Source organism: Akebia trifoliata, chromosome 9, assembly GCF_017979445.1.
Source record: "Akebia trifoliata isolate Shusen 1 chromosome 9, ASM1797944v1, whole genome shotgun sequence".
In the NCBI taxonomy this organism is placed as follows: Eukaryota; Viridiplantae; Streptophyta; class Magnoliopsida; order Ranunculales; family Lardizabalaceae; genus Akebia; species Akebia trifoliata.
The window spans coordinates 23,080,405-23,107,592 of NC_141383.1; the positions used below are offsets into that span (position 1 = coordinate 23,080,405).

Genomic DNA, 27,188 nt, shown 5'->3' on the forward strand with positions numbered 1-27,188 from the left:
GGATTTAAATCTCGCATAGACCACTAAGAAAATATTTCAATACTTTGGTGGACCTAACTAGGGCTGCAATTTGGGCAGGTTAACCCAAACTAAACCTAATTGATGGGCGAGATTGGCTTGGGTTATATGAAAAATGAGTTGAGCTTGGACTAGGAAATTTCTACCCAAATTGAATTCGGGTTGATGTTCGAAGCAACCCAACTCAACCTGAATCCGATGCTATATATTTTCATATAAATATTTTTATTTATTTTAAATAAAAAAAATTTCACTTCCTAAATATATTTGTAAAGTTAAGGGAAAAAATATTTTTAATGATTTTTCTTTTTATATTTAAATTTATTATTATATATGTTTAAGTATAATATTTTATATATTTTCGAAGGTGATGAGTAGTTTTTACAAAAAATTTGAAGAGAGAAAAATAAGTTCAACTTGTCTAAAATTGCCTAATTTGAAAATGAAATTAGGTTTGCTCAATAAGGTCTAATTCGCCCAAATTATCAAATTTGGGCTAATCCAAGCTCAATCTGATTTTAGAAGTTCAATCTCTGGTTGTAGGGTTGAGTTGAATTCGGATTGAGGGTTTTACAACTTGGGTTTAGCCTGGGTTGACCCTCCAACCCGTCCAAATCAGGTTGCAACCCTATACCTAACCTCAAGATGTGTATCCACTCAAAAAAGTCATTTTAAATTAAGATTCCGAAGATGAGAGGTGGAGGTAGTAATGGCTGACATTGTCATGCACGTCGTGTGGGTGTGGATGTGGATGTGGATGTGGATGTGGGTGTGGATGTTTCCTTGGAAGAGGTAAAACCCGCAATCATCAAAGACACCTACTGATTCCATTTCAAAATTTATCTATTTCTGCGCTAACAATATGTTAGGCTTGTGTCGCCCAATACAACAGTGCTCATTATTTTATGCTTAATGAATTTATTTATTTAATGTATTAAAAATTTATTAAAAGATTAATCTATAAAAATAAAAAAAAATTATATAAATTAGGGAAGGAAATGAATACTTACATATAAAATATTTTATTGTTTTAAATTTCTATATAATAAAACACAATGATGACCACTTGTAAAGGGATAAACATCCTATCTAATTACATTGACCTACTTTATTACTCCCCCCACTCCCCCCCCCCCCCCCCCCTCCTCTTTTTTTAATTTTATTGTCTTTACTCTCCTCCTCCTCATTTTTCTTCTTTTTCTTTTTTGATGGTAATCTTAAAATTTTACTATTTTTCCTTTTTTACCCATTTAATTTCAAAGTTTTTTTTTTTAATAAATTCATATAATTTTATTGTTTTTCCTCTTTTACCCCCTTAACCCTTGAAGAGGATGTCCATGCACTCTAGTTATAGATAAGTAGGGCTGGAAATGGGTCAGGTGTGGGTCGGATGAAGTTATTTTCATATCCTTATCCAACTCTATATCCGATTTTTTACCCACTTATTCTAAGGATATCCACATTTGGTTATTTATCCATTTTTTTAAAGGATATCCACATCCGACTTTTACCCAAAGTTCAAGCGGATATCCAAGTCAGATATATATACCTCATTGTGAAGATAATGAAAAAAATCTTAATTTTAATTTATACATATATTTTATTGTGAATTTATTGTATTAAATTCGGATAAACAGATATTTGGTTGGGTAGGACGTATATCTATATCTGACTTTAAAATGTTTAGATAAAAATAATTGGAGATGAATTTATTCAAATTCTTAATTAGATAATAAATTTGTACCCATATCCCAATATCTCGAATAAAATGGGTCAGGTAAGTAGATATAATAGATTAGGTAGCATTGGTCCAAAGGACAGTGGAATATATTCATTGCAAAATTACAATATTATTCTTAGTTGTTGTACTTGTATCATATTTTTTTACTTTTTGAAGAAGTTATTAGGTCAAAATTTCAACACTAGCATATCCGAATATTAAAAAATCTTTTATTTATAGAAGTCAGATTAAAGATGTTTAAGTGGGTGCTTACGTCTCATAGGTACAAATCAAGTGCTATTAAATATTGAATGATGATGAAATCAGCTGTGAAATGAAGTTCAAATGTCAAATACGGTGTATGAGAGGAGAAGATATTGTTAGGGATTCTTACCTTACCTAGAAGTTACCATTTGAATAATGCTGAAGTGAGATCATGCAAAATCTCATATTGCATTTCTTGACATGAAAGTGTACGAGAATCATAGGTGCTTTTCATCTTGATACGAGTGAAAAAGAATCTATGATTCTCATATACTTTCACGTCAAGGTGTGTGACATGAGGTTCCAGCTTGAAGGTCACTCCAGCACGACATTAATTCACAAAAAAGTATTAATTTAGTAAATTTTTTTTATAAGAATCCGTTTTGACCTTTTAAATGATGAAAATTTGTTTTAAATTTTTTTAAAAAAATTACGAATAAAAAATTCTAATTTTCTATCTTTAAAGGGCCGAATTTATTTTATATTATAATAATTCAATTTTCAACCGTTAAAGGGTTGAAATTTTGCGAAAAAAAATTAGAATCTCTTCAAGCAACTCTTTCTCTCTCTTTGAGGTTTATAGCAACCATGGCGTTTAAGCTTCTGTTTCTTCATCTCTGTCTGTTTCAGCTCATCTTCTCTTCTTTTCTTTTCATTTCAACTCAAAATGAAGAAAAAACAGACATAGAATCGCTTCTCTCCTTCAAAGAATTCTCTGAAAAACCCTCAAATTCTCTCTTCATGGGTACCTTCTCTTTCTCATAATCAATGGGATGGAGTACTTTGTAAAAATGATCGAGTCATCTCACTTGTTCTTCCAAGTCAATCTCTTGAAGGGACTCTTATCTACCTCTCTGTTCTCTCTTTCTAATCTCATTCTCCTTTATATGTCTAGGAATTGTCTCGATGGAGTGATTTTTGATCTTAAGTTGATAAAGACGCTAACTTTGGGTGATAACTAGTTGTCTGATGAAATATCAAGTGAACTCGATGAGTTAACTCAGTTGAACTCTAAAACTTGGACCCAAAATTGAAGGACGCAAAATTTCAACTCTTTAAAGGTCGAAAATTAAAATTTTTTATTCACAATTTTTTTTTTTATTTAAAATAATTTTTGGACCCTTAAAGGACCGGAATGGATTCCCATAGACAATTTCTACAAAATTGATATTTTTTAAGAATTAATTTTTTTATTAGGTTTTTGTTGATAATTTTCCATTTTTTTTTTATTTATCCCTTTTGAGATTAGAATTGTCGTTCATAAGACAAGGTTCTTCAAGCCAAGTCAATTGCATAGCGCATATACAACAAACAATAAAGATTTCAGTTCACTTCTGTTACAATCTAGAACGGTATCCACTTCCTATGGGAACAAACGGTGTCTAAGTGGCACTTTATAATTGGAGGTTCAATGCATTGGGTTGCGTGCTTAGTAAAAAATAGCTTGCTTGGGAGTTTTAGAAGTTCTTATTTTAATAGGAACGAAACTGGATCCTGATCCTCCTTTCAGTTTTCCTATTCATTTTCTACACGTATCTCGATAAAAATATCTATGGTGCCCATAAACTTGCACGTCAGGAAGTGTGATATGAGGTTCTAGCTCGAATCACTTTAACATTATTTTTTTTAGTACATATATATTTTTTAAAGTTCATAAAAATATGAATTTATAAAGTGAAAGTGTCTCTTTGAACAAATATAATGATTGTTGCTTCGACAATCATCTAAAGGATTCTATGCTTGTGTGGACACCAGAATCCAATTTTGACCAACTGAATATTTACACTCGGATGATCAAACTTTGTTTGGATTGACCAGACTTTGACCCAAAAAGTCTGATCATCCGATGAACAAGTGAAAAATATGTGAGAAAATATCCACTTTACGGGTTCAATCGATCGAGTTATGTCGATCGCACGACCCTATGTGAAGAAATTTTAAAGCAACTAAACAGATAAATTAAATTTTAAATTATAATTTTTTATAAATAAAAATTAAAAATATATTTTTTTTAACTCCAATCAGAAAGGGACAAATAATGTTTAAAGAAGTCTTTTCATTTATTTTATTCCTTCCACACTCTTCTCATTTGTTTTGTTGCTTCTATTATATACACCCAAAAAAAAATCAAAATGTAACTACAGTACACCATTTTATGGCCATGGAATTAAAAATATTAATATCTTAAAAAAATATATAATTTTTACCATTAAATTTTAATTTTAAATTTGAAAATTTGATGGTCATCCACTTTTAAAGGGATCAAATCCGAAAAAGTTACTTCTTTAAATTTATATTGTTGTTAAATATGATCAAAAAAAGAATTGCCTAAGGTAGTCAAATTATTTAAATCATTTTTTTAAACCTGAATGTTTTTAAAGGGTGGCCAACTTGGAGGGTGGCCTTACTCATTGAGCCCAACCATGGTTGATGAACTTTATCTAAACTTTAGTTTTTTCTCTTTCAATCATCCTTTCATTTTCAATTTTTCATCAAAAGATTGTTCAATTAGATCTTGGTTTTCCCATATTTTATACTTGTACGCTTTTTCTTTCCCATTATAATATATGAGAATTTGGCATCTCAATTACTTTCATCAATGGAACAGCACCTCAAAGACCATGGATATCTCCCAAAATGTATTAAGGTCATCCTAAAAGAGCTAATAAGTCCCTCTATTTGTCCAAGAATTCTACCCAAATTGGGTCACCTCAAGTCCGAAATTTAGATTACGACCCACCAACAATCAGTGGGAGCTTAACTTCTCATCCACGTCTCCAACTTAACTTGAATCTGGTCAAGAAAATAAAAACCACTCAACCAAAAGTTAGTCATGGACCCCCTAAATAATAAAACAGAATTATTCTACTAAATAATACGTATGAAACTATGAAAATATTACCTTACTTTCCTGGACCATGGCCCACACATGGTCATCTTTTTAAAACTCGTCCGAGACCGAGACAACTTGTCTAATTCGTCTACGTATCTTCCAGAAGCGACGGATTGACATATTGTCCCAAATCTGACGTGTCTCTCAAAAGTCAGTAGATTGTGTCATACTCTTGAACGAGACGACTCTGAGAAAACTTGGTCTCGTTCATGTCCGAACGGACTGATATGTGAAAACGAGTTTTAAAATCATACGCATAGTCGGCCATACATATTTAATCCTCCCAACTTTTATCATCAAACCTGCAAATTATTTCAAAAAAAAAAAGGAACAAAGAAATTAGAATATTAGTTAAATAATTAAATAATTAAAAAATTAAGGACACGTGTCAGCTCACACTAAAGAAAAAGCACTTATACGCAGTTAAACGGAAGGACCATCGATGAACATTGTAACAAAGGAACTAACGAATGACACGGGTACACGGCCCACTTGGCGCGCAATACACGCAACAGACAATGGTAACGAAAATGGAACACTTATCGTCAAGCCAATGAATGATAAACGGCGGCATTTAACGGAACCCTAACGGCGATTTGGCGCAAATTAGAAAGCAATACGAAGAAGGTGATATATTGCTCTAAAAAATTTGAGCGCCAAAATGAAACTGGATAATATTGGGATGAAATCCATTAATGGACACATCGATGCTCTGGAATCATTTTTTTCAACGATTTACAGTCCGAAATACATAAAATAATGATCTGTTCTTTTCTTACTTTTTTTTACTTAATTCTCCATATATTCTAAAATTATAAGTTTAGATCTTGAATTAGGGTTCTTGCCAGTGTTTCCCGTTGCTTGCAACGTAGACATATCTAGGGCTTATCTGAGGAAGATACGTGTAGTAAGGGAGCTTTGATCCGGACGATTTCTCAAAACTGATGGGAAATCTCACAGGTTTTGAGATCTGACCGACGGATCCATTGGCTGCCATGCCTGAAGGCGTCATATATCCAACGGCTGATGATGGAGGAGAGGTTTTTTTGAGTGATTTTGGAGGCGAAAGAAAAGCTCTGATCTTTAATGAAATCGATTTCACTCGGCTTACTCGATCGTACTCCTCAATGAGAATGGAGAGATCCTCATCAGAGGTGATCGAAACCAAGGCGTCTAGATCTTCTGTTGGCAACTGACACCTCAGACTCACAGACGATCCACACAACTCTCCAAGCTTCAACAAAAGCTCTGTTTCAAATCCAAACAATCTACACTCTTAAGTCCTTCCGAAACCCAAAAACAAAATCGAATCCAAGTAATCCTAAATCGAAACAGAACAACTTCAACAAAAAAAAAACATAATCGATGAACAAACCTGAAAACGAGATGGAACGATCCACAGCGAGGACTCTGGTTTCTCCACCAACGTAACGGAGCTTGCCGTCAGTTCGACGGGGAAGAATCTTGCCTCCATAGCTACAGAGAAACTTAACGGTTTTGACGGAGACGTCATTGGAGTCAAACGAAGATCCCACCATGCTTTTGGATACAAGAGATTTGGAATCAAATCGAAGTTGAAGATAAGAGAGGGAACTGGGAAGAGAGAGGAGAGAGGAGAGAGGAGAGAGATTTTACTCGAGTTCCTCCTTCAAGCCTCTTCTTGGTAAACTCGTCGCTTATTTATAGAGTTTCGTGAAGAGAGGACTGTAGATCCTATACTCCGGAGTTGTATAACGTTAACGTACATCACAAGTCACTAACCAATTTGACCCATAAACTTAAATAGAAAGTTTGATTGGTATATGCTAGCCATTCGATTTTTCGATAAAAAAAGTCGTAGAAATATAGGTGGGCCCAGCTTAGGTCACAGTGAGCCCCACGCGCATTGTTGGTTCATCTCCTCGAAGTAACCGCCATATGAGAACACGCATTACAAGTTTACCCTCTATGCTCCTAACGTGTACTGAGGATTATGCTCTCTACCACTATATGTCAGACAGCTGGCCTATCATAGAGATTAAGTTTGTTCAAACTTTAGGCCCACCTATTTATATGATATTTTGATGATCGTTTACTCACCAAAGTTTGTTCTGGAAAGAGGGTTTCTATGTAGGGAATTTTTGTCGTTTATGGCTTTCTACAAAGAGTCAAGATTTACGGACTCGAAAATTTTCACTCCATCTGTACGTGGTTGACGTGGAAAGGCAGAGAACCAAAGATCTTTTTCTTAGGGATACACGAGTCAAACGATCAACGATCCTATACGTTGCCTGCTTGCCACGCCATCCGAGTACACACCGAGGGAAACTTTAGAGTCAGTAATTATTAGCGTTCTACAAATTTCTTCTTCGATAGTTTAAACCGAGTTCAGCGATATTCAATAACTGAAGGCGCGGAAAAGGTAGTCCGTGGACCTCACTCTTGGAATCAAACCTTTCGTCTCTATGAAGAAATAGTTTTAGGGTTATTTAGAAATATACCCCTCTACGATTTGGTCAAAATTTGAGATACTCCCTGTAATTTCAAACTGATTATATACCCAGTTTGACCTTTGTTTTGCCTGAGAGATTAACATAAAATAACCAAAATGCCCTTGCTTCAACTTCCAGCAGAAACCCTCTCATCATATTGAAGCTCTGTAATCCTTACAAGAAAATGTTTCTAATATATTCACCCTTGATTTCAATTGGATGTTTTTAACCTTACATTAACCTCTAGTAGAAATAGTAAAAGAATACTAGAAATCTTAACAAAAGATACTCTAAGATCTTTGAATTTTAATTACAATTATATTTTAAATCAAATTAGGAAGAGACCAATAAGAATAGCTAACATGTAAAGAAGAAGATAATGATAAAAAGTTCCTAATCTAGGATTCTTCGAATTTATAAATAAAAAATTAAACACAAGTAAATGACTTTTGACTCGTTCTCTAATTCAACTGTTCTTTGTCTTCTTGCTATCTTTATCATCAGAGAATTTTGATTTGGAAAAATCTCTTATATTTGAGATTTTTTGCAAGAATCAGGTGAGAGATCTTTATCGAGATATGAGTCTAAGGGTGAGGTAATTCTTTTTTTCTTACACTCTATGCATAACAACATAAATAATAGGAAAATCCCAAGGGACTTTGTTTTCCAGTGCATTGATGTGATAGCCATAGATATGTTTTCTCGAGATACAAGTAAAAACTATCTACAATTATGTGTGCACCTCCACATTAAAAATGTGAGAATCACAATAAATCCTAATGTCACCCCAACAATGCTCTAAATAATTCTCTCGCACATTCTCATGATGTTCATTTGTATTTGTATTGGTAATGTGAAGTTGTGAACTATTACCAATCATATACTCTATATGTTAAGTTCTATTCATGATCACTTGCATTGATGTCATCACTTGAATTATTATATTCTTCATCTTCTTTTATTTCTTTTCATTTTATTCCATCCACATCTAATGGTTTTTTGACTTGTTCTTATTTTATTTCGTCATCATGTTCTATCTATGAGCCCTGACTATTTTAGGCCTTGCTCGTATGAACTAATTTCTCATGTTTCATGTCCAAACATGACCTATTCAATTTGGGAAAGGTTAGGTCCCTTTTAAACATTGGCTCATATGTTATGTCAATAACTTGCGAATGATTTGCTTTTACTTCATTAATTAAAATGGGATCTTATAATCCTATCTTTTCTCACCTCTATGGAATCCTTCGTCCAACCTTCAATTTTATCAAACGAACATCAAGTCATTAACAGGGGCGGAGCAAGGATTTTGCCCATGTGGGGACAACAAGAGTAGACAATTTTTTGTGGGGACAACTAAGAGTGAAAAAAAATAGTTTTGAGAGCAACTAAGAGTGAATTTTCACCCCTTGTCATTAAATTTCTTTTGTTCAAGTTGATTCATCATCTTGGTAAGACTTTGCATAACATTTAAAAATTCAAAATATGTTGAGTTATTTATTTATTTTCCAAAATGTTAGATTTTCAACAAAGACCAATTATTGCTTGTTTAAAAGAAGGGAAAATTATCTAAAGGACCTTGGTGGAGGGACTTTTTTCTAAATAATCCTTAAGTTTTGGGCAATTTCTTAATAGTTTATGTAGTAAACTTTTCCTTTCTTAAGAGTCCTTGGACTCATCTCCCACATTTCTCACGATTGAATGCTCTAACCGTTTGAATTCATCATTTCATTCAAAAAATTAAAATTTTCGCATCTCAATCGAGTTTCGAAGACTCCATTCCATCGGAAAGGGTTTAAGAAAGAAGACAAAGTCATTTTCAAAGAATTTTCCAAACATTTTTAAGATGCATGTAAAAAACTAGTTTTTGGAAGAAAATCAATTAAGAATGGCTCTTTTGGATTGAAGTCATTTAAATAGGTTATCTTAAGTTTTCAGTCAATCTTTCCATGTATTTTAGTTTTAAAAAACTCGAAAATTGAAAATAGGTGGATTTTATTAGTGTCGAATTCACCACTTTTTATTTTAAAAGTGGTGAACTCGATAGTAAATAAAAAACATCAAGTTCAACAATAAATAATGGTGAGTTCGACAATAAAAATTGTGAACTCGACACTAAATAAAAAAGCGTTAAGTTTCACAATAAATAAAAAGTGGTGAACTCGACAATAAATAAAAAAGCGGTGAGTTCGCCAATAATGTGGGACTATTAAGAAATAAAAAATTTACTAAATGTCCTATCAAGCCATCATGCAAAAGTTATAGACTATTTATAGATAAATCCCTTTACCAGGGTCCTTCAAGTAATTTTCTTAAGAAAAATGTATAAGTTGAAGGCCTAGAATATTCAAAAGAACATAGATAGAGAATGTGAAAGGGCATCTATCTCAATCCATGTGAAAACTTTTTCAATAAATAAATATGTGAATCTAGACATTATTAGTGTATGAACATGACTCACGCGTTCAACCAACCCCAAATCCTTGGTATAAAAACTTTGATTTCTATGATTGATTAGCATTTCATTAAAAGTCATGATAATATGATGCCCCTCTTTGACATATGCCCCTATCACAGAATCATAGATCATTTACCTTGGGATGCACAATAAAAAAGATTTATGATGAGGCATATATGAGAGAGGGGCGTCAGAAAATCAATACATTTCCATTAAAAGAGAATGCAGGAAAAAAAATATATTAGTCGTGATAATCTGACTTAGGCACGTGACATACTCAACTGACTTACCTGACGTGACAGGCTCGAAAATCATAGATGTGCTCTCTTTGAGATACAAAATTGCATCTTTTCATGGGGTACCGTAGTTTTGTATCTCGAGAAGAGCACATCTACAATTCTCAAGCCTGTCACGCCATATAAGTTGATTGAGTTGCCACGTGGCTAAGTCAGATTATCAATACTCAAAAATCATATATGCACCCCCATATATAAATTAAACAATCTTAATTTGATAAGTAAAAATTACATTTAAATACAATAATCAATCTCATCTCTTATATTTGGAGTCGACCTCATTATATGGATACCCACCCCTTACTTTTTATCTCCTTATCCCTTTGAAGAGGGAACAAATCAACTATTGGTTCACGTGGCACTCATTATTATCCTAATGTATTTAAAACAAGATTTAAAGTTTTTTATTTTAAATCTGAATTTCTTTTCTTTTCTATATTAGATTATTAAAGATAAAAGAAGGTATATGGTGCATTGGGGCCAAGAAAAGGACTCTTTGTCATCAATGATGTTATTTCATTTGGCAACAGCACTAATGACATGGTGTGAGGTCCTCCTTTTATCCACTTTCTTCATGTTTAAATATCAAAATCTTATCGAAAACATTTGAGGTCAACTAAACAAATCCTCTTGTTCATCTATTTAATTATATCTAAAATCTTTAATTAAATTATTAAAAGTGTGCTCATCATGTTTAATATCTCTCGTTAAAATTAGCCTTATTTTGATTTGCACAAGAATGCACCATCATCTAACACTTTTGTGTCTAAGTTGGGATGTTGGGGCGCTCTTATTTTGTGAAAATGATAGTCTCAAACGAGGTTTGCAGCTTTCCTGAATATGAGCGATTGGGATCAGAGGATATTCTCAGGGATTCGAATGAAAATCTATATTGATCCTTAGAAGTATTTCCAACCGATCTTCAAAACTCCTAATATAGACGTCGAAACCTCAAAATATAACTTCAACTAATCTTTATTTTTAAGAGATGACTTAAATTATAGAGAAAATAAATTTTAAAAGATCTGTCTAAATCAATATTTATCTATTTTAATTATTTATTTTGTTTGTTGTTTTTTTTTAAATAAATGTTATTTTTGGTCTTCTCTTTTTATGGATAATATTTTAAATGTCATTTTTGTCTTCGATCAATTTCAATTTTTTTAAGTGAATGAATAGTGATTTAAAGAGGGGGTTGGTTGGAGTTCAAAGTGGTTTGGAGGGAATCTCCATCTTCTAAAATATACGTTCATCTGGACCGTTTCTATGGAAATCGCTAGTAATCCCTTTCATCTCATCCATTGGATCATTGGCCACTAGAACTTTTTAGAGAAACTCTTTCCTTACTAAGATAGTAAGGAAAAAGGTCTTACTAAGCCTCATCCATCAAAAAAATGATATGAGATATGTAAAACAAGACCTTTAGATTTGTTACAAATCTCGATGACCTAATCTTTAGGCCTTCTATGATGGATGAGGCTTAGTAAAGCCTTTTTTTTCCTTAGTATCTTAGTAAGGCTAGTCGAACTCATCTTTTTACACGGGTCTTGTTAACGTGTGCCTCTCGTCAAAGTGTAATAAACTTTGAAAATTTAATTTTGTATCGTAAATGCCCTTTAAAAAACTATTTTTTATCAAAATACCCTTAGATTCCAATTTTCAAACTGTATTTATTGCACTTTATTAACAAAATCCTTTTATTACTTATGATATAGGGTGGGGTCCAACAATTAATATTTAAAAAAAAAATTGATGGGTAAGCTAGACTTGAACCCATGATCTTAAAATTGCTCTGCAATGTGTCAAAGCCCTTGTTAGCAATTTGGAATACGACAAAAATTTGATTCGTGAAAAATTCAAACGCTATTTGATTTTGAATTGTAAAAATTCAGTCTAAAATTTGGTCAAAAATTCGATAAATGAAAAATATGCGGCATATGCTTCATGCGTGTATTATTCGTTTCATTTAAAAAATTTGAGAACAAAAAATTCGGCCATATGATTGTGATGTTAATAGTGATGATGATGATGATGAAATAAGTGATGTTAATAGTGATGGTAATAACGATGATGGTGATAATGAGGACATTAAAGTTATTGTTCCATTGATTTTTAAAAAAAACTAAAGTCAAGAGACAAATCATCAATTTAAAAAATGAAGGTGTAATCTCAAATAAATGTAAAGAGTCGTGTTATTATTTTTTTATAGATAAAAGGAACATTTGTCACGTAAAAATATAGATTCCTCCAAAATTTTGAAACATGGCCGTTTCAAAGTCGACTTGTGTTACACATCACAACTTACAAGTTTACATTGTGCAACATACAACAAGTTAAAGTAGTATTTATTTCCACCCAATTTTATAAAAATTTGTAAAAATCATGTTTTATTCTTTTCAAACTTTAATTTCGTGAATCATTCAATATAGTTTAATAATCCAGAGAATAATACTTTCGTTGAAAAAAAAAAAGAAATCGTGAATTTTTCAAGAATTAAATGAAAAATTGCTAACAAAGGAAAAAACAACTAAACTATGGGTCTAAGCCCACCAGCTAATTAAATTGCTTCAAGACATAAAAGTGGTCTTTGGTCAAGTAAATCGCCACTAAGGACATTAGTACTAATCTATGGAATAAGAATATATTAAAATAGCGTCATGATTTTCTAACATTGTCCTACACCCCCATCACAGAAGCGTAGATTATTTGCCTCGGGATATGCATAATCATAAATCTTTTTCTTGAGTATCTCAAGACAATTGATTTACGGTTCTATGATGGGGGCGTGTGTCAGAGGATGGGGGCTCATTAAAATAATTTTTTTTTATGAAAATCTCTAGTAAACCCTAATATAATTCTTTGTGGGATGGGTAAGTTGGACTCATCCACAACCTCAAAACTTTGTTTTGCAATGTGTCAAACCAACTGAACTATGGGTCTAAGCCCATAATTAATTTAATTGCTCCAGGACATAAGTGTGGTCTTTGGTCAAGTAAATTGCTTTTGACTACGATCGTTTTTGTTAGCATGCACCACCGATACCATTGACTGTTCCCTGATGTCTAGTTGGAATCTCGAAGACATTTAATTGCATGGATTTGATGATGACTTTGCTACCTTTCAAATAATGTTGCATTATGCCTTACGAATTAGTTGGAAGTTCATTATCCTTCCCCCACTTGTTAATCGTAAAAGTGACCCACTAACCATAAGAATTGGTTTGATGGTAGCAAAACGGTCAAAATGAACTCCTCTTTTGACTTTTGACTTATTTTGGGCATCCCCACCCTTTCGATGAGACTAATCTCACGGTCACACACACTGCCCTCTCAAAAAGTCTTATGCGTAATTGACTGAGTTGAGGGTCAATCGGACCTGGAGGGTGGCTCTAAGGAATTCATTACTTTGTGGGGTTCAAAACATTTGGCCTGCCATTCGTAAGGAGCTCGAACTCCTCCTTTAAATGCACCTTATAAAATATCAAATTCAGTTGATTCATTTGGATTCAAATTGAGTCGAACCCAAAATTTGATGGATCCAACTCATCTAGTTAACACAGTTGAGTTAGCTAGAAAATGCACATAATCTGGTTAGAAGCTCGATGAGTTATTCGACTATATATAATATTTTCTTGAAAAACCAAATTTAAATATTTTATTTATCTTAAAATATTAAAAATTATCTTTAAAATACCTATAAAGGGTTATCATGGGGTGTTCAAGAAGAATGATTCATACAAAACACACACATGATCGGAAGAGTATAATAAAATCCATTGGTTAGGATTTATCCTCGAGAAGTATATTTGAGATGTGTGTAATTGAAATATAATCAAAATATGTATAAATCTCAACCATTGGATTTTATATTTACAGGCCAGGATCATGTATTCTCTCGTGAGTCATGAGTCACTAAAATCCAACTCATTTATAAAAAGCATACATTTTTATTTGAGTAACTCACAAGGTGCCGACAAGGGAAAAAACTCTAAAGCGGGCAGTCCACTTCAAAATTTTGAAGGAATCCTTTCCATTGAATTACACATGGCATTTTCAAGTTGGTGTTTCAAATTTTGTGGAAATGCAAGCGTGAAATGAGCCACATGTCTTGTAACGAAGAGGGTTCCTTCAAAATTTGAAGCAACCCTCTTCAAAGTCAGACTTGTCGATCAGACTCTAAGGACATTCGAGTCAAGCCGCGTTGAGTTTTAAAAGTTTGAATTTCACTTTTGGGAATGGGAGTGTGAATGAGTGAATAACATTAATAGATAAGAAAAAAAGAAAAATTGTTGGTGAAAAATCACTTTGGGCAATAAATTGAATTCCAAGAAAAACACCTAATCAAACACTTAAACTCACATTTTCAAAGGAATTCATTTTTCCACCTACTTTCTATGGCCTATCAAACACGCCCTTACTTTTCTGTACTGATCCAGCATACAGATTCCATCAGATATCTTCCATCCAACGGTCTTGGATCTATCGGATACCTTTATCGCAAATAGGAGCGGTGGTACCAGATAATTCTTCTGCTTAGACCATTCTACCTTCATTAAATTACAGAGAGACTTTTAAACAGAGAGACGGCGAAGCTAGACCGGTGGTAGTTACAGAAAAGCATCTCTAATTAGATCAAACCGGGTCAATAGACCGGTGGTACTACTAAACACCATCTATAAAGACCGAACCGGCCTCCCCCCATCGAACCCTCTCTCTCTCAAGCGACGATGTTACAGCGCCTCCTCCCCCTCCTCGTCTTTATCTCCTCCACTGTGGCCCTTGATTTCCTCTTTAATTCCTTCAATGCCACCGATCTCAACCTCATCAGCGATGCCCGAGTTGACTCATCTGTCATCCGATTAACAAACGATACCAACCAGTTCTCCATCGGTCGAGCTTTCTACCCTTCAAGAATCCCCATGAAGTCCACCAACATCTCTTCTTTCTCAACTTCATTCGTCTTCTCCATCTTACCTCAAATCACTTCAAGCCCAGGTTTTGGCTTCGCTTTCGTCCTCTCCAACTCAACTTCTCCACCCGGAGCCATCTCTGGCCAATACTTCGGCCTATTCTCCAACGCCACTGTACCCTCCATCGCTCCTCTTTTAGCGATCGAATTCGATACTGGTCAAAACCCAGAATTTAACGATCCAGATGGCAATCATGTCGGTATCGATCTCAACAACATCGAATCTGCAAAGACCCAAACCGCTGGATACTATAATTCCACTACAGGAGTTTTCGTCCCTGTTGAGATGCGCAACGGTCAAAATATTCGAGCTTGGATCGAATTCGATGGAACCCAATCCGAGATCAACGTCACAATCGCTCCTTTAGCTGTATCTCGCCCTTCAAGACCTCTTCTTAGTTACAAAAACCCTTTAATCGCTAATTACGTATCACCCGATATGTATATTGGGTTCTCTGCTTCTAAGGTCACTTGGGTTGAAGTGCAGAGGGTTTTAGCTTGGAGTTTTAGCGATTCAGGAAACGCAAGAGACATCAACACATCTAATTTACCAATTTTCTTGCCGGAATCTACGTCATCGAAATCGTTATCGCCGGAATTATAGCCGGAATTTCGATTGCCGCGGTTGTAGTTACGATACTCTGTTTTTCTGGATTTTATTGGTTTTATTGGAGAAGAAAGAGAGAGGGTTGTGAGGAAAACGAAGAAGAAGATAAGATTGAAGATTGGGAAGTCGAGTATTGGCCACACAGATTCTCCTACGAAGAGCTTTTCGAAGCAACCAAGGGGTTTTCAAAAGAAGAGCTTTTGGGGTCTGGTGGGTTTGGAAAAGTTTACAAAGGGTCTCTACCTAATAACACAGAAGTTGCAGTTAAATGCGTCGCTCATGATTCGAAGCAAGGTTTGAGAGAATTCATGGCGGAGATCTCAAGCATGGGTAGACTCCAACAGAAGAATTTAGTCCAAATGCGAGGCTGGTGCAAGAAAGGAAACGAATTGATGTTGGTGTACGATTTCATGCCCAACGGCAGCCTCAACCGTTGGATCTTCGACAAACCCAAACAACTATTAAGCTGGGAAGGCCGTCGAAGAGTACTAATCGATGTTGCAGAAGGTTTGAACTACCTTCATCACGGGTGGGATCAAGTGGTGCTTCATCGCGACATTAAATCAAGCAATATATTACTGGACAGCGAAATGAGAGGTCGTTTAGGTGATTTTGGTCTCGCGAAGCTGTATCAGCATGGGCAAGCGGCGACTACCACACGTGTGGTGGGCACGCTTGGGTATTTGGCGCCAGAGCTAGCTAATGTAGCGTCGCCTACGGCGGCTAGTGATGTTTATAGTTTTGGAGTGGTGGTGTTGGAGGTGGGTGTGGGAAGAGACCGATTGACACGTGGAGGGATGATGAGCCATTGTTGATTGATTGGGTGAGAGAGTTGTACGTAGGAGGGAAGCTTACTGAAGCGGGAGATGAGAGGCTAAGTGGGCAGTATAGAGTGGATGATATGGAGGTTGTGTTGAAGCTTGGATTGGCTTGTTGTCATCCTGATCCTGTACAACGCCCTACTATGAAGGAAGTTGTAGCCGTTTTGATTGGTGAGGGAGCGGCGACTAAGCCAGCTAGTTTGTTGTCAGAGCTTTCTCGTGGTCGTGATGGTGGTGGTGATGATGATGGTGATGAGGAGGAGGAGGAGGCGGCACCACCACAATCAGTGTGAATTATTTATTGATTTCTTAAGAGCGGGGACAGAAGGCGACACGTTCTTGAATTTGAATTCAAATAAGTTTTATTTCTTTTGTTTGTAAATTCATGATTACTCTCATTTCAAGATTTCAATAGTGGTATTGCAGAGTTTCTCGCTAAGACTTTCAAAGTAATGTTGATGTTTAAATCAGATTCACAATTATTTTTACTGGAAAAAATATACAAAATTTATTAAGCAGTATTTTACTTATATAAAATTATCCACTCTTTTGGAATCTTATCCTTCTTATCCTTTTGGTTTTGTTGTCGTTGCTCACATCTATTCTTCCTAATTTGGGGATTGCAATTCTCATTTTTTCGTGAACCAATTTTCTCATTTTGGCACTTATGATTCTTGATCCCATATTACAAATTATAATTTCTTGAAGAATTTTTCTCTGATGTGGTTCTCAATTTGAATCCTTAACTACTCTTGATCCTACAGTTGGAAGAATTTTGCACTAGTGGTCATTGTAGACTTCTTTCCTGTTAACTTCTACATTTCGTGCCAAATGAATTATGTTGTGGATTATCCAGATCAGCCATTTGATAGGAAACCATCTGGCCTTGCCACGTGGACAATACCCTCATCAATCAATTCCAATTTCCACTATATCTCCTCCCAACTGATTTGTATTTCCCCTTTATCTCAATATGAATTTATATTTGGTCCTCAATGAAGTGTGAAGCATGTGACCATCATTTTTTTTTTTTTTTCAAAATATTAGTAGTTGAAATTGGATAATGTGAATTTCTTTTTTGTAAGTTTTGTCTTTAGAGTTTGGACATGTGTGGATGATAATCTTATTATGAAATACAAAACCACCACTCGTTTCAATCGACCAAAACTAGAAACCAAATCCATTCTCTCTTTCTCCAAGAAAAAAATAATTAAAATTAAAATGCACATTAGTTCAATTTCTCTCCCTCACTCACTCTTTCTTCTCTCTTCTTCTCTTCAACCCTTATCAACAAGACACAGATGACTGTTTCTTATTGCTTCTCTTACTCAAGAAACTTAGTAGGAGGAGAAGCTCAAGCTTTCCTTCAGAATTTTCATCGATACCGCTTCAAACATCAATTTCTACACGAAACCCATTTCTCAAAGAGAGAAGATAAGCCTTTACAGATCAAATCTCAACCACCCAATTTGTCTTCCTTCTACATTCTAAGAGTAACGAGTCCTAAACTCATCATCCCCTTAGCAACTCTGTCGTCTTCTTTCGCCGAAGGTGAAGAACAACAAGAAGTGATCGATAACAAACAAGAAAATGCGAAATCTGACAACTTACCAGCAATGGCAAAAGCCTTCAACATCTCTTCTAGTACTGCTTCTGCCATATCTATCTGCATTGCCTTCGCCGCTCTTAGTCTTCCACTTGTTATGAACTCGTTGGGGCACGGGTTAGGGTTGAAGAACAAATTGCTTTCTTACACTACACTGTTGTTTGGGTTTTACATGGCTTGGAATATTGGAGCCAATGATGTTGCAAATGCGATGGGGACTTCAGTGGGTTCGGGTGCTCTGACTCTCCGACAAGCTGTGTTGACTGCTTCGGTGCTTGAATTCTCGGGTGCGTTGTTGATGGGTACTCATGTGACTAGTACAATGCAGAAGGGTATACTTGTTGCTAATGTCTTTCAAGGGAAGGATACATTGCTCTTCACAGGATTGCTTTCCTCGCTGGCTTCTGCTGGTACCTGGTTGCAGGTTCATTCCTTCAATCCATATCGCGTCTTGTATTCATTTTCTTTCCTAAATTCAAATATTTGATATGATCTTGAACCCTTCCTTACTTGTATGGTCTATAAAATCGAAGAATTTAATTTACCCATCAAAAGGAAAAAATCTAATTTTCTGTATAAAAAAAAATCAGTTCATGTCGCTTTTGTTGGTTTATGGCCCTAACTTGAGTTATATTTAGGTGTATCTTGGGCCAGGGGTTCGGGGGTCAGCAGGCCCCTGAGGATTGGGATTTCTTGGGCATTTGTACACTTCTGGGGGCATTAGAAAATGTGTGTTTCGCTCTAGGATGCCATATACATATTCAAAGTTCAGAAACCCTAAGTTTGTGTTGTATTTTCGCAGTTTTCATTAATAAAGAATTATCATCACCACTCGTGGACATAGGCAATCTTGCTGAACTATGTAAATCTCGTGTTGTATTTTGTTTTCTATGTTTGAATCTTCGTAGTTTATCAATCTTGATCGATCAAAGGAAGTTTTTTCATTACAGCTTTCTTACTAATATTTCATACCAAACAGCTAAAAGGGTCCTCCGTAATCTCATTGAGGTACATTAACTACTGCCAAAATTCCTATTTTCCATCCTAGCTTCAACTATATTTCAGTTTTCTTGTTAGAAGTAACTATATTTACTTTGTAGTGTATTTGAATTAAATTGGCCTACATATAGTATGTCCACTATAAATCTTGGGTTTCAATTCAATTCCCTTTTATTGCAAAACAATTCAATGTCACCAACGAATTTGCTAGTGTTAATCAGATTGCGTCGTATTACGGCTGGCCCGTGTCCACCACACATTGTATAGTAGGAGCAATGGTCGGATTTGGTCTAGTCTATGGGGGTGTTGGTGCCGTCTTCTGGAGTTCACTCGCAAGAGTAACTTCATCATGGGTGATCTCCCCTGCAATAGGAGCGGCTGTCTCATTTCTTGTCTACAAATGTATCCGTAGGGTATGTTCTTACTCTGTATGGAACACACGACGAAATCACTCTCCCAGTCTTTTTAACTTTTTTGTTTCCGGTTTCTTTCTCTAGTTTGTATACAGTGCTCCAAATCCAGGCCAAGCCGCGGCTGCAGCTGCACCAATTGCTGTCTTCATTGGTGTAACCGGCATTTCCTTTGTGGCTTTCCCTCTTAGCAAGATTCCTGCAATGGCTCTAGCCCAAGCCTTAGCCGCTGGGACCGTTGGTGCAATCCTAGTCAGTAGAGTCATCCACAAACAACTCGGTCACCTCCTCCTCAAGTCCGAAGTCGCACAATCAGACCCAAGGGTGGGTACATCCCATAACAAAACTATCGGCTTACTCTCTAACGTTTCAGGCCCCACCGGGACTCAGCTTGAGATCGTCTATGGAGTCTTCGGCTACATGCAAGTTTTGTCGGCCTGCTTCATGGCATTCGCCCATGGAGGCAACGACGTGTCAAACGCGATAGGCCCATTGGCCGCTGCATTATCTATCCTACATGGCGGTGCAAGTGGAGCTGATATTGTGATTCCAACCGACGTTCTTGCGTGGGGAGGATTCGGAATTGTTGCGGGATTGACGGTGTGGGGGTATAGAGTAATAGCAACAATTGGGAAGAAAATAACAGAGTTAACACCAACAAGGGGGTTCGCAGCAGAGTTTGCAGCGGCTTCAGTAGTTATGTTTGCTTCAAAGTTGGGACTACCCATCTCGGCAACACACACTCTGGTCGGTGCAGTGATGGGAGTTGGGTTTGCAAGGGGACTGAATAGAGTACGAGCGGAAACTGTTAAGGAGATTGTCGGTTCTTGGGTCATCACAATTCCAGTTGGTGCAATCCTTGCCATTTTATACACGTGGATCTTTACGAAGCTCTTGTCGCCTCTACTTTGAGTTGTGCATGAAGAAGAATGAAACAAATATAGTTCAATTTCAATACCCCGGGCGGGTTTCACATGTGGCATCAGTGTCCTGAGTCGACTAGGGCTTCCATGTAAATAGTTGTATCTGTTGATTGATAGAAAAAACACTTCTTTTAAATTGTGAAGAATGAATGGGTTAGTATATCTGAGAAAATTCTTCCCATTGAGAAAGGATGAACTAAGGGATTAAGTCATAAGATCTGAGATTCAATTGTGTAGAAGGAATGTTTTTGGGGGATTCATTGGACTATAGTTTTGAGGATACATTTGGGGAATGGGATGGACTTTTTTCTGTTTCGATAGCTTTTTATTTCATTAAAAGAAAGTGCGGTCAAGGAGATCTACCTAGATACAATCATTATGTTACAATCTACTGGCTCTAAGCACATAAGATCTCGTTTAAAGACAAAGTCTTCAAAGAACACTCCCTTAATTCATCAAAGAGCTTACAGCAGATAAACAAAAGGCCTAAAATAATGATAATCAATTCCTTCGGGGGGATTTCTCTTTCCCTTCCAAAAATCATTTTGTTTCTCTTTCTAAATTCCCCAAATACCACGAAAGTAGTAAATGACCACAAAATTCTCTCTATGAATAAATGCCAAGATTTCCGAACTCTAGAGTAACTCTAGTATACATTTTGGCAAGACGTAATAAGGAATAACAATAGAAAATGAGACCAAATACCCTCGACAAAAGAACAATAAATGAGAATATGATCCACCGATTAGCTATTGAGACTGAGGAGAGATCCTTTAAAGGAAGGTATCTAATGTTAGGTTCTTTCTTTAAGGTTTTCTTCCTTGTATGTTAAATGCCTTGTTTTTCTATGTATAGTACAAGAATTGAAGTAAACCTATATATTTCATTAAATTCAAAATTTTCCATTTTTTTTTTTCAAGTATTCAGGCACACGAGACATTTCTCTCCAAAATTTTGCACAAAAAAATGTGAATAATTCACAAACTTTGCAAGGCAAATCCTCACAATCTTCACTCAGTACATTGGTTTACAGTAAAAGTGTTAGATAGTTCTTCTCTTCTAAGACTTTAAGATGTCGGAATCATGACTTATCCTCGTTCCTCAATTGGTTCTTCCTTCTTGATTCTCTCTGAATGCCCCAGCCACCATGAAAGATAAAGTACCTCTCTTACAACATTACCAACATTCAAAAGTGTTTTTTATCCAAGCGTCGAGATCAAAATCCAATGATCTTTGGGTAAGATAATTTACTTGAAGCCTAGAACAATTTCTTTTGCTAGTTTTCTCCACTGTTCGGTGTGACTATCTTTATATCTTCATGTCCGGCTCTCTCTTCAGGGTCAATAAGGTTTCTATTGTTTTCTTCCACTCCACGAACCAAAAATCATCCAAGAAGAAGATATCAGAAAGAGCTTTTCCATTTGGTTCCATGCCAGCTCCGCAGACACATTCTTGTGCTAACATCGTACTCCCATAGACCCGACGACACCTGGCGTTCAAGCTTCTTCCTTCGCCCACTAATCCAATTGTTATGGAGTACGATGCACCCCTTCTTCTCGCAAGCCACTTTCACATTTACTTTCTCCCACAAACCTTGGTAAGCCCCATTCGGAAAAAGATTTCTGTCCAAGAAATGAACTGTAAGATTCGTTTTGGGTTCAATGCACCTGTTGTCACCCAAGCGGTTTACCCCACCTTCCCCACATAATACGTCGTAGAAGCTTGGTTGCTCGGATAGTGCTGAAGTTGATGCATGCTTCACCACTTTCTCCATTGCAGCAATTGTCACAACATCACAACGTGCAAAGTAGAAACCAGAGTTTAAGCGCCTAGGTAAGTTTATGGGTCCTGCAAACAAGGATAGATTCTCAGAATTAACAGAAAAATTATCTTATAAAATGATACAAGGAATCATGTGAGTAGCATGTTTTATTAAGAGAGCTGCTATTGGCACCCCAACTTTTACTTATTACACCCCAGTTTCTTAAATTATTTATCATACCCCAATTAAAGATTAAAACCAGGGAATTTTCCCAAAACGTGCGCAACTTATGTCCAAATTCCGGTTTCGGTACACTGTTGATTTTAATTCCCAAAACATGCATTTCGAGTGAATTCATCACTTTTATAATCATTGAATTCGCTGGTATATTAAAAGCGACGAACTCACTTGTAGGTTATAAAAATGATGAATGCATGATTTGGGAATTAAAATGAACAGTGTACCAAACTCGGAATTTCGGCATATTCAGCACACGAAATGGAGATTCACCCTTAAAACAAGTCTTCAAACATTACAAAGGTCTGGCTCAAATTATAATCTCGATATTACAAAACATAATAACACTCGTTCAAACAATTTCAGTAGTTGTTTACAATTATCATTCAACTCATATAAAATCCTAAACCCAACAGATAGAAATCAAACAAGACAAAAAAATATTGAGAGAGCTTCTATTGGCACCCCAACTTTTACTTATTCTCAACCATTCACTTACTTTCTTTATTTTCAATTGGGGTGTAATAAGTAAAAGTTGGGGTGCCAATAGCAGCTCTCTTTACTAATGTAATTTGGAATGTAGGCAGATTAGTATCTGGCAACACAGAGTCCATGCTAGAACAGAAGATCAGATAGATTAATCTCTCTGGTCAAATTGCTATATAACATTATCGACTGTACAAAAGAATGTAGTGCCGAATATCGTGGGTACCAGCTGTCTCATGTTCATTTTTATGCCAATGGAAAAGAATGATTGCTACCATGTGTAAAGGCTGATCTACCTGTTTCATTGTATTCGTCGGATTGTGCTACTAAAACAGCCGGGCCAAAGGAGCGAAGATATGGCAATGGACTTCCAAACCAGTAGACATCAACGTCGCTCATGAGTACATTGTACCCCATCTTTAGTATCTTCAAAACCAATCTGGACTTCACCTTGGTCACACTCTGAAAGCACTTAGTCCCAAAGTGGCAATCGTTTAAGCTGATGTTACTTGGAGCAAATGGGTCTTTGAAAACAGGCAAACCCTAGGGCACATACGCTTCTTTAGTCCAGCAAAACAATGAATAAATAAATGAGTCGTGCTGGAGTAACATTGAAATGTACATCGATTCTCACATTGCTGATGTGGAGGTGCACACATAACCATAGATGCTTTTCACATGTGTCTCGATTAAAAACATCTATGGTTTTGTACATACATCCATGTCAGCGACGTGAGAATCGATGTACATTTCAATGTTACTTCAGCATTTTCCTAAATAAATATATATGTTAAATTTAAGAAGAAAATGCAGAATGAAAAAATCCAAGGCACCGCCTGATGGCACACTCTTGTCACGGCCGTGCTCTTCGAGATAGGTAACCGTGCAGCGTTTGAAGGTTATGGCTTATATCACATGCGTGCGTGCCATAGAAGCACCAAGGTATCATACCACGTTTGGCATACAAAGGCTTCAGTTAGTTGGGCCACGAACTAGTGTACCGCACGGCCCCTGTATTGTCATTCCATGATTGTGACATCAGCACACTGGGTGTCCCAACCCAATTTGATTGCACCTGCTTATCAACCTAGGGATGATCTCAATCAGCCCATCTATCACATTCTTTTGAACAGTCACAATTATATGAATTTCCCAGGAAATGATCAGTAGATCAGATTGCTAAGAATTTTAGAATGATCCAAGCTATGGCCAACAGATGGGTGCTTTGGTTGGCTATAGAAGAATATAGGTGATGCAGAATGATTTAACATGTAACCCAGACCATGACAGAAGAATGAAGCAACTTAGACCAATGAAATAAATGTACCTGCAATATGGAAAACTGATAGATTTCGTTATCAAGAGCACAGACCACAAAATTTGAAATCAGTAATTGGCGTAAGCGGCACACCCAACTCATAAGCATGTCCCGGTAATTATTTCCCGCAACTGCAAGCACGATTGTTCTATCCTTGTCTGCAATTCTCGAAAGAAACGATTCCAAGGAGAATGGAAGAGACATTTGCGTTGACAATTCAAAGAGCTCCTTGAAGGAGCAATCCATGTTTCTATCCAATGACTTGAAACACTCCACAGATTTCATCCATTTCTTTTCTCTCCTAGAATGCAACGAACCCTGATCTTGATAAGGATGAGAAACATTTTCTGCCATGTCTAAGAAAAGATAACGACCGTCACACTTGACAAGCTTTACTAGCTTTTTGGAAAAATTGGCTCCACGGAAGTACAATGACCCGTATCGTGCCCCTAGAAGGGAATTTCCCGTGTACTCCCAACTTCTCCCCTTCATATCTCCCATGTCAGAACCTCTAGGAAATTGGTTTTGCGAATGGCTCAGATTTTCGGGGTAGAAGCTTGAGAAAGCTTCACTGGCATCAAATACAAATCTAAAATCTGACGATAAGGCCTCGTTGATGATCCAATGGTTGTGAAGGCCCTTCCCATATAAGAAAGGAGGGAGGACCCCGGCATGTAAAGGTAGCTCGCCAGTGTTCCATGCCATAAGCATTCTCCTATCACAATGGGTCCACTTTTGTTTCTGAGCTAAGAACTCCTGCAACTGATGGACGAGGGAGAAAAGTTTCAATGAATCAATCTCATGCGAGTCATCCAGTTTGAATCTGCGATAGGTTCCTTCATACCTTCCGGACTTTTATTCGCTTTCCATCCTCTCGTAGCCAATGCTTTGTTGCTTCGTCCAAGTGAAAAGGGAAATGAGAAACATTTGGTGATGTTGCAATGAGGAGCCAATCATGGTCAAGTTTGTTAATGAAATTCAGAGTGGACATGAAGTTGGGTAAGAGAACAGTCTCAGGGTCAATCAAAACAGAAATGTCTAAGTGGATGCCCGTGCTCTAGCGACCATGGAATGGAAGAATGGGGAACCTAGGAACCTAGAAACCAAAAGGGAATAATAAAAAATGTACAGTTTTTCTTTGGACAGTAAATCAAGAATGAAAATGAAGATCATGAGCATAAAAATTATTATTATGAGAATTTCCTGCAGTTTTATTTAGGATGGAATCAAACCTTATCTAGCAGTTTGACTTCATCTTCAATGAGATTCCATCACTTATTGATTTTTGTGGCACCTTGAATTAGCAATTACATAAGCAAAGCAATGTTTCAAAGCTTATTTATTTGTCTCAAACAGCGAAAATAAAATCCAGTACTTGTCCAAGAACAGAGTTTCGATTTAATGGTAGTGATTGTATAATGGGTAAATTCCCAAATAATTACAAAATTTATCGGTATTTCCCAAATGTTGCTAATGTTGACAAACTTATCGCGTAATATTGACAATTTGATAACATTTTGTCAACATTACGCGTCAGTTGTGTCAACACATGTAACACTTTCGGTATTTTTGAAAACTTTGGTAATTATTTGGGAATTTACCCCTGTATAATCAAGTGAACATTTTTATCTAAGGAAATTACTAAGTGAGATATAACCACAGTCCTGTTTATTACATTGTCTCAAACAGTAAATAAAATACTTCGATTGTTTACGAGTAGAAGTGAAAAATATAATCAAGTTAACTTTTTTATCTAGGAAATGTACAAGGTGAGATCTAACTAGAGTTTATCGAATCAAATAAAGATTAGAATCATCAACAAACACACTAAAAAAGATTACTTAAAGACCCAATCCAGCAAATTATTCAGAGAGAATAAATGGTTGGATCAATTGCTTACGTGAAATCGATATTGGGTTCTACCAAAACCCGAGAACCAAGAACACCTGCAAGAGAAAGAAGATATGGGTCTCGACCGAACAGAACGACCGTGACATCGGGAGATAAAGCGAGCCATGATCGAACCGCTAAGACCTGTCTGGCCCCAACCAAGCCAGTAAATGAGGTTGGGGCAGTAAATATAGTTATATTTGGCCTACTTGAGTCTTGGAAACCTTTGTGGGTAAGTTTGGGCTTCTTGATTTGATCCTTAAGAGAAGGCAATCTCTGTGTGGCGTAGAGGGAGAGAGCAATCAAGAGAAACCCAGAGAGCCAAACTAACCATAAACCCACTTGAAATGCCTGATAATCAAAAAATACGTTTTTTTATGAAAATTTATAAGAAAAAACATCAGAGATAAACAATGGGGGCAAAAAATTTGCAGAAATAGAATAGGAGGAAATGGAGTTTTGGGTTTTGGGTGATTAATCTGACCTTGTTGTAGCTCAAAGAAGCATAAAGAGATGAAGTCCTCATCGCTTCCTCTCTCTCTCTCTCTCTCTCTCTCTCACACACACACACACACACACACACAGACTGTAGAAATGGAACTTTAACTGAAGGAGAGAGAGAAACTATTGCAGTGGAACTTTAACTGAAAGGCGAGGTGTAGAGGCCTAACCCACCACCCGCCTACCGAGACCGAGTTTGATGCTAATACACGTGTCAACTCCTGCACGAGTTGCATCGATTTTTCTATAGGAGGAAGTTGCAGCAAAGTCGTGGGATCTCCATTCAGGTGATGGTGGGCATGTGACACTTGACGTCAGCTCGCATGGGGGCCCTTACACTGCAATGTCAAACTGTCAACTATTACTGTAAAGACGTCATTAACAAAAATTTGTAGAACTGCTATTGGTAGCCCATCTTTTACTTATCGCACCCCTATTAAAATGAATATTCACCCAACCAAATAGGGTATTTTTCCCAAAAACATGTGCAACTTATGTCAAAATTCCAATTCCAATACACTACTCATTTTAATTCCCAAA

At 36.4% G+C, this 27,188-nt stretch overlaps 4 protein-coding genes across 4 annotated transcripts; 2 read left to right on the top strand and 2 right to left on the bottom strand.

Annotated features, from left to right (window-relative positions):
• Positions 1 to 5,528: 5,528 nt before the first annotated feature.
• Positions 5,529 to 6,560, bottom strand: LOC147394781 (RAF-like serine/threonine-protein kinase PRAF). Its single transcript, XM_086453563.1, has 2 exons — positions 6,271 to 6,560; positions 5,529 to 6,143 (listed from the first exon to the last, which is right to left on the bottom strand). Exons 1-2 carry the CDS (start codon positions 6,431 to 6,433, stop codon positions 5,728 to 5,730), a joined length of 579 nt encoding a protein of 192 aa, XP_086309689.1. The 5' UTR covers positions 6,434 to 6,560; the 3' UTR covers positions 5,529 to 5,727.
• A 7,863-nt stretch (positions 6,561 to 14,423) lies between these two features.
• On the top strand, positions 14,424 to 16,955 carry LOC147394782 (Concanavalin A-like lectin protein kinase family protein). The gene is given in 3 exon segments (XM_086453427.1): positions 14,424 to 15,671; positions 15,674 to 16,457; positions 16,460 to 16,955. Coding segments are annotated over 3 exon segments (1,959 nt in total). The 5' UTR covers positions 14,424 to 14,846; the 3' UTR covers positions 16,810 to 16,955.
• Positions 16,956 to 17,090: 135 nt separating this feature from the next.
• Positions 17,091 to 20,736, top strand: LOC147394783 (inorganic phosphate transporter 2-1, chloroplastic-like). The gene is made up of 3 exons (XM_086453428.1): positions 17,091 to 18,546; positions 19,343 to 19,534; positions 19,619 to 20,736. Exons 1-3 carry the CDS (start codon positions 17,818 to 17,820, stop codon positions 20,441 to 20,443), a joined length of 1,746 nt encoding a protein of 581 aa, XP_086309554.1. The 5' UTR covers positions 17,091 to 17,817; the 3' UTR covers positions 20,444 to 20,736.
• A 581-nt stretch (positions 20,737 to 21,317) lies between these two features.
• LOC147394784 (Nucleotide-diphospho-sugar transferase family protein) lies at positions 21,318 to 26,787 on the bottom strand. The gene is given in 7 exon segments (XM_086453213.1): positions 21,318 to 22,302; positions 23,236 to 23,482; positions 24,267 to 25,055; positions 25,183 to 25,298; positions 25,301 to 25,353; positions 26,158 to 26,498; positions 26,632 to 26,787. Coding segments are annotated over 7 exon segments (2,034 nt in total). The 5' UTR covers positions 26,674 to 26,787; the 3' UTR covers positions 21,318 to 21,856.
• Between the last annotated feature and the right edge of the window lie 401 nt (positions 26,788 to 27,188).